General features: G+C 39.5%; 1 protein-coding gene across 3 annotated transcripts in view; it reads left to right on the top strand.

Moving 5' to 3' along the window:
• Positions 1–652: 652 nt before the first annotated feature.
• Positions 653–7784, top strand: part of LOC109540406 (basic salivary proline-rich protein 2) — a 13200-nt gene continuing 6068 nt past the window's right edge. The window contains exons 1-6 of one of the 3 annotated variants that reach the window (XM_048662462.1): positions 653–1069; positions 2647–2863; positions 2928–3107; positions 3162–3335; positions 4113–4241; positions 4300–4498. In XM_048662462.1, the coding sequence (XP_048518419.1) occupies positions 845–1069; positions 2647–2863; positions 2928–3107; positions 3162–3335; positions 4113–4241; positions 4300–4498 (1124 nt within the window). In that variant the 5' untranslated portion in view covers positions 653–844. Of the gene's footprint in view, positions 1070–2646; positions 2864–2915; positions 3108–3161; positions 3336–4112; positions 4242–4299; positions 4499–7784 lie in introns of all 3 variants that reach the window. The other 2 variants (XM_048662463.1, XM_048662460.1) reach the window with 2 other exon arrangements.

The raw sequence follows: 7784 nt of genomic DNA, 5'->3' as shown, positions 1-7784 counted from the left end.
CTTACATAAACATTTCTGAAACATATAGTGCAGGTTACTGAAACGTTTCGGGATTTTAATGTACGTTTCTGAAACGAAAAATTGTTTAGCGGGAAGTCATAGTTAAGGTTCGGCTACAACTAAATTCTATTGTTTGTATTAATTTAGAAATAAATTGTTTTTAGGAATGAAAGGACTATTACACCTAGCGCCCTCTAGGTCCTTGAAGCAAGATAATAGAAAAATTGAATTTAAAGATCAAATAACTTAAATAAAATAGCAAAGTGGGAAAAAGCTTTAAAAATTACTGATATATGGATACTTTTTTACTGACTGTATATTTAAAATAAACGTCTACTTGTTATAATTAAGTTTCATTAATAAAATTTGCTACTTTTGCTTCTTGATTAATTGAAATTACTTTATTATTTAAAAAAAGATCTATTAGTTCATCCGCAACTGCCGCCGAGCGAACAGGATAAAATTTAATAGAACAATTGATTCATCATTTTATGATAATTTGATATGATTTACATTTTTGTAAAAAAAACCATTGTCCTAAAAGGGCGTTTTACACCCTCCAAATGTGGCTTCTACTGTTGCCAACTCAACATTGCGAACGTCATATACTGGCCCGAAAAGGGATCTGTTTTATCAACTAGAAAATCAATATGATACTAACCTCTAAATTATCTTCCCTTAAAGCTTGCTTACAAGCTGATTCAAGCTAATTGCTTAAAAGTGGTTTTCAATTGCAAATCGTCGTAGCCGCCTTCTAGTTACGTTCTAAATCAATGTTGAATAGAAACGTTTTGGGTTCAAATGACATCAGAAGTTTAGAGTGATTAACAACTGATTCCAAACAATGTCCACCGCATTTGCAAGAACGAATGGTCCAAGACAACCCCCAAATCCCCAGCAAATCCAAAAATTGCTGGACGAAAATGGGCATCTGATACAAACGATTCAAGAGTACCAGAGTAAGGGAAAAGTACAGGAAGTGTTGCAGTACCAGACTCAGCTACATCGAAATTTGGTGTTTCTAGCTACAATAGCTGATAATGCTCAAAATGTTAACTCTTTGCTGCCTGTAAGTTATTGCAGATTGATCTGGAAGGGTCCTAGGGAGTAGCTAGTTTAAGAAGTTTGATGTGGAAGGGCCTGAAATGATTGGAATAGTTCAGTATATTTTCAGGTTAAATATTAGTTTCTTTGGGTTTATCAGACAAACAGTCAAAGGATAAAGTCGGCAAAGACACATTATTTAAAAAAATAGTATACAGGATGATTCAGCGAACCGACACTTAAAAAAACGTTCATATGCCTTTGAGTGCTTATGTACAAAGGTGATCGTGTGGTTTGAGTTCCTCCGAATGTTTTGTTTTTTTTTTGTTTTCTTGGAACATTTTTACTTTAAAGAACACTTAAATGGCTAAATTTCTAGCGGCGTTGCCAAACTGCCCAAAACGTTTTAAGTTAATGTCAATTGTTTCCTTGGATACCTAGCATATAGATTCATTCAATTAGGGTAGGTTTAAATTATTTAGATCTTGTCAGGTAATTATTTTTTACTTTTGTATATTTTAAGTATATGTGTATATTTGTATTATTATTTTAAGTGCAGTTAGGCACAAATTCGTAACTCCCAAACCACTTACACCAACAAACTGAAATTTTCGCTCCATAAAGAAAAAGGTTTTATGGAAAAGCCGACAAAATTTTATTAAAATTCCAAACTTCAACTGATTTTTAAAAAAACTACACTTGACGATAAATTTAAAAAACCGTCCAACTTAAAGTGCAGTTAAGCAAAATTTGGTGGCTCCCAAACCACTTACATCAACAAGCTGAAATTTTCGCACCATATGGAAAAAGGTTTGATAGAAAAGTGGACTAAATTTCACTAAAATCCCCTCTTCGCCTGATTAAAAAAAAAATTACTTGAGAAATTAAAAAAAAAACGTACAAGTTGAAGTGTATTTAGACAAAAATTCGTGGCTCCAAAACCACTTACATTAGCAATCTGAAATTTTCGCATCACAAAGAAAAGAGTTTTATCGAAGAGCGGACCAAATTTTACTAAAATCTCACTTATGGTGATTTTTCAGAAATTTTTTAAACGGCGAAAAATTTGAAAACCGTATAACTTGAAGTGAAGTCATACAAAAATTCGTAACTGCCAAACCACTTACATCAGCAATCTGAAATTTTCGCACCATAAAGAAAAAGGTTCTATCGAAAGGCGGACCAATTTTCACTAAAATCCCCATTTCGGCTGATTTTTGACAAATTTTGAAACTTGACGAGAAATTAAAAAACCGTTCAACTTCAAGTGCAGTTAGACAAAAATTCGTAACTCCCAAACCACTTACACCTACAAACTGAAATGTTCGCACCATAAAGAAAACGGGTTTATAGGAAAGCGGACCAAATTTCACTAAAATCCCCACTTCTGCTGATTTTTCAAAAATTTTAAACATGAGAATTAAAAAAAACCGTACAACGTGAAGTGTAGTTAGACAAAACTTTTTTTTTGAACAAAAATTTTCGCACCATAAAAAAAAGGTTTTACCGAAAAGTGGACCAAATTTCCCTAAAATCCCCACGAATTGATGCTTGACGATAATTCCTTTCTATAAACTAGAATGTTAATTGTCTTGTTCACAGATGATTCAGCCGCCTGTGCCAGTGGGTGGACCACCACCAGGACAACCTGGAGGTCCTCCCCCAGCTCAGCCCAGTCATGGACCTCCATCCCAATCGCAAACCCAAGAACAACAGCATTTGAACAACTATAACCATCAGCAGCAACCTCCCTCAGCAGGATACCGGCAACCTCCAGGCCCTCCGGCACCTGGACGACCTACGGGACCTCCAGGACCAGGTTGTACAATATTTTCGATTAATTTCCAACGGTCGAATGGTTCAATTTGTAGCTCCTCATCCAGGCTACCAGCAACGCGGATATCAGCAAGGCCAGTACCCGAGCCAGTATCCTCCACAAGGTCAAGGGTATCCCCAAGGCCAGTACCCGCCGCCCAACCAACCACCGGTTTATCCTCCCAACACTCAAAGTAACTATGGGCAACCGCCTCCTACTACTGCTTACAACAGTTACCAACAGCAAGGTAATAGTGTAGGTTGGCGAGCTTTTATAAATCGTGTATGACGTTGAATTGCAGGATACGGGGCCGCTCCACCTGCCTCAAACGCTCCTCCACAAGGGCCCGCAACTGGATCATATGCACCTCCTAATGGGCCTCCACCTCAATCGTCTGCTCCCTACGGAGTGCCTCCTAATGGACCTGCATCTTACGCCGGAGCCCCGCCGCCGCAAAGCTATTCATCATCTCAAGGTAACCTTAGAGACAGTTATTGTCTCTTTAAATATAGATTGTTTTAAGATAGTCGGTTTGTTCTGATAATAGGTAATATTAAATTATGGGGACCAATGTGGCCAGCTTGGGCGACTTTTCGGAGAGATTTGCTGCGAAAGTTTTAAGGAAGTCGCCATTCGACTTTTGGGCGAGATTTCCCAATTGCTCTATTGGGCGGCGAAAAGTCCTTACTAGATCAGAACTGTGCCAAACCAACATTCCTGGTCGCCTAATGTTTGGTGTGGTATAATTGAGGACTGCATTATTGGTCCCCATATTTTCTAAAGACATTTAAATGGAAATATGTACACCAACAGTTTATCTCAGTTATTGAGCCCGAACATGAATGTGTGGTTTCAGCAAGATGGGGCTCCACCCTATTAGCCCGTAGTCATTTAGATGAAATATTTCCAAACAGATGGATTGGTCGAGGTGGTCCGGTCAACTGGCCTGCCCGATCTCCAGATTTGACGCCGCTTGAAATTTTTTGCGCGGTTTTATAAAAGATAGCGTGATGGCCACTGCACCCACCACCTCAGATAATATGAAGGAGAGAATTCGCTCTGCCTGCTTGTTAGTAACACCTGAAATGTTAGCGTTAGTGCAAAATTATTTTAAAAAAGAGTAGTAAAGTGTTTGGAAGGCAGGCATTTTGAACATCTCCTGAAACAGTTGATTACTATTAGCCGGGTCATAATTTAATAATTGAACCCTGTATTTGGCTGGGAATTATACGATTGAACTGTTGAATTGCAGGAGGTTACCCACCACAAGGCTACGCTCCGCCACCCTCTCAAGGAGGCCCCCAACAGGCTCCTCCTCCGCAAGGCCCTCCACAAGGTAGTCCTTATGGACCGCCTCCCGACCAAGCCCCGTCTTCCCAAGGTTGATTGAGTTTGACCACAGTCTGTTGTTGGTATCACGAGGTTTTCGTTAATTGCAGTGCCCCCTCCGCAAAATTATGGACAAAACAACACACAGGGTCCTCCATTTTCGGGTCCACCCACTACCAATACCAGTTCTTCTGTAAATACGGCTCCGCCACCTTCCGGACCCGGTGGACCTGCGCCACCACCGTCCTCGCAGCCTTATCCTGGACAACAAGGCTACAATCCTAATTCTCAATCGAATCTTAATACTGGGTAAGTAGATGCATACATAGTGATCCGAAATTGGACAAAATCTTGAGTTTATTTCTCGAAGATAGTACCTTGTTGATTCTTTTTTCAACGTTTTTTATTTGTATGAATATTTACAAAATCTCTTATTGTAGACCACTTTTTACACAGTCAATAACTCAGCCACACATTTTTTTTTATCTGGGCTTGAGACACATTTATGTAGTATTTTGTACTGCTGAATCCAAATCCGCGGTCAGTTCGACTCTATCAGATCAAGGGGACTGCAAGGTCAAATTGAGAAAGAACCATTTAGGCGGACAGTATCTATGCATCTGTTTTGTTCAAAAGAGAACAAATGGACTGATTAGATTCAGTTCAGCTCTTTTACTTATTGAGATATTTGATTATGTATTTAAAAATGACAATTTTAAAATGAGATGATTATTTAAAAAAGTTTTAATTTTTTTTTAATGAATCTTTTGATTTTGGTTGGCTCAAAAAAAAATCCTATGTGCGCTATAGGGGAAAGACGAAAAGTTTGTACAGTCCATAAGAGCCTGTACAAACGCGAAGGGAGAAGAAATTTTGAATAAAACAGTTAAATCATATATGAATTGGTTGAAATTGACACCAATTAGGATTGAGACAAATACGAATCAACTCGCGGTCAAATCGAGCCGGTAAAGCGAAAGGAAAAAAAGTCATGAGCTTTTGAAATGGCCAAGTAACTCATTTTGGTTGGTCTAAAACGGGAAAAACCGGAAATTTCGAAGTTCCTTAAAAATACTTCAGAGGGATGAGGGTGACGAGTTTGCCAAATAGTTGATTAAATGCTTTTGATTTTTCCCTGATTGTTTTAGGGAAAATTTAATCTTTTCGGGAAAACACAAGAGATCTTTGTTTCGATTTTGCCCCAAATTCAAAGGTAACAGAATACCCGTCGTATTCTGTTCTAAACGCTTGTTCTGTTCGGGGAAATATTTTTGAGAAAAAGCCCAGAAAAAATGATGAAACTGCAAAAAGTTTTCTGAAAATGTTTACAAAGCGCTTAAGGAGGCAAGTGTCTCAATAAAATTTCAGTTTTGCTTAAGAATTGCTTAAGAAAAACTTTGTTAAAACTGGAAAGACCTGCAGTTTCAAAGAAACTTAAAAGATCGAGCGATGAGGGTGGTGAATTTTCCAAAAGTAATTTCTAGAATCCATGCGAAGCGATGAATGAGGCGAATTTTCTAACAAAATTAATTTTGTAATTGTTCGCTGAAAAGACCCATGATTGGCAGAGAATAAGTTTTGTGCTCAGTCTTCCAGAAAACCTTAATGATTTTCGAAAAAAAAAAACGGAAGCAATTTATTTCTGTTTTTAAAAAGTTTTTGCAAAATTTTTAGAAACCTATAAATTTATCTTGTAATTTTTCGCATAAAACACCTCCGGAGCGTCAGTATTTTAAAGTGAAACTGTGCAAAAAGAGCGTTTTTTGGGTGGAAAGTAAAGCAAAAAAAAATTCAGGCGAAACTAAAAAACTGCAGTTTTTATCAAACTCGACAGGTCTCAGAGGCATTAGAATTAGAACAGAATTTAGAACTTTTTTGTCCCAAATTCGAAGTTGGAAGAGATGGTTGTACCTTCTAGTAAGTTTGCTTGGACACTCGACAAGAGCAATAGATGGCGACAGCCTCTAGTTTCCACGCCAATGTGAATACATTGCCATTCAAAGTGCAGATTTTGGAATCGCTAATTTCTATAGTCACCAGTCAGTGTTTGACGCATCAGCTCGCGTGATTTCGTGCTAGTGTTCAAAATCAATCGTCAGCACCTAAAACAACAGCAACAATTAGAGTCACTTCGGCCAGTGCGTGAAATTAGTCATCAATAGCTACAATTATTAGTTCCACCAAACAACAACGTGCGCGAATTTCATCAAGTGTTTGTCAAAAGCCCAGCAAACCGCGAGTGTCCTCACACGCGGAAAAATGTCGTATTCTGCGATAGCGAACAAAGTGCGGCCATGAGCAGCGATAACAGTAAACCAACATTCCCCCGTACCCCCAAATCCCCCAAATTTAACACCAAAACACAACCAAACCATCCTCTCTGAGCTTAAAGCTCTTCGTCAAAAAGAGCGCAAACAAGCCGAAATTCTCCTGGCCCAAGGAGCCCAAGTTAAAGAACTCTTCCGCCAACTCCAACTTCTGCAAACCCACGAACTACCTGCTCAACAAGCCCCGGCAAAGCCATCAGCTGAAGCTGAGCAAATGGAAATCGAGGACTTTCCAGCCCTAAAACCGATAGCGCCTTTAAATCTTCCAAAAACCTCAAACGCCGTTCTACACCATCACATGGGCAAAAAGCTCCGCCCCCCAAAGCCAGGCCTCTTCCAGTGCCACTTTGGACCAAGCTTCTGCCCCAAAATGGCAAGCCATTCCTGTCGTCATGAGGAATGTGTCCGAGTGGACAAAAATTTGCTCTCTATTGTTACAGCACAACTGCCAATTTTCGAACTCCAAAAAGGTCCATTTAGGGATCCAAATTCACCCAACTTTAATTGATGACCATAGAGCATCACTAAACTGTTCTCGAAGAAGAAAATTGTGTTCCATACTCATGCTCTTCCAGAGGACAAAAAACTCATTGCCATTGTCAAGGGCCTCCATCAGGATATGTCCCTTGACGAAGTTCAATCTGAAATCGAAAGTCTCGGCTTCAACCCATCTCAAGTCCAGTTCTTCAGAATGGGAAACTACAAAACGAAGATCAACATGGTAAAAATGCTCTTACCTAAAGAGCAAACCAAAATCTTTGAGGTAAAGCACCTCTTAAACTTGGCGGTAGTCGTCCAGGCTCAACGCAACTCTTCAACAAGCAACCTAAAGCACATTCCTCAGTGCAAAAAATGCCAAAAGTTTGGACATACTATGGCCAATTGTGGGGCAAAGCCAGTTTGCCACAAATGCGCCAACCCCATTTCTACACGGAATGCGAAAAGTCGAGAGAAGTTCCGGCCAAATGCATTAACTGCAAAGGCTCCCATCCGGCAAGCTATTTTAGTTGCCCAAAAAATCCCAATTTTGTTAGCCAAGCAAACATCCTTCCAGAACAAGATATCAACTGGAATCTCCTTCGCCGCTAAAGTGGCCCAAAATTCCGTAGCCCCTAAACCAGCCGCCCCACAAAACGCCCTCACTACCCAAGCCCTCCAACCAATAACACCCAAATAATATTTAGGAATGTTTTCCGGGCTTTGAAGCCGTGGTCTATCGGAATTTCTTCCTGACGTTTCGTCCACAACTGCGGTGGACATTTTCAAAG

This window comes from Dendroctonus ponderosae, unplaced genomic scaffold (genome assembly GCF_020466585.1).
Source record: "Dendroctonus ponderosae isolate FM_Combo_2020 unplaced genomic scaffold, Dpon_F_20191213v2 Dpon_F_20191213_11, whole genome shotgun sequence".
In the NCBI taxonomy this organism is placed as follows: domain Eukaryota; kingdom Metazoa; phylum Arthropoda; class Insecta; order Coleoptera; family Curculionidae; genus Dendroctonus; species Dendroctonus ponderosae.
This window is presented reverse-complemented; position numbering and strand designations above follow the sequence as displayed.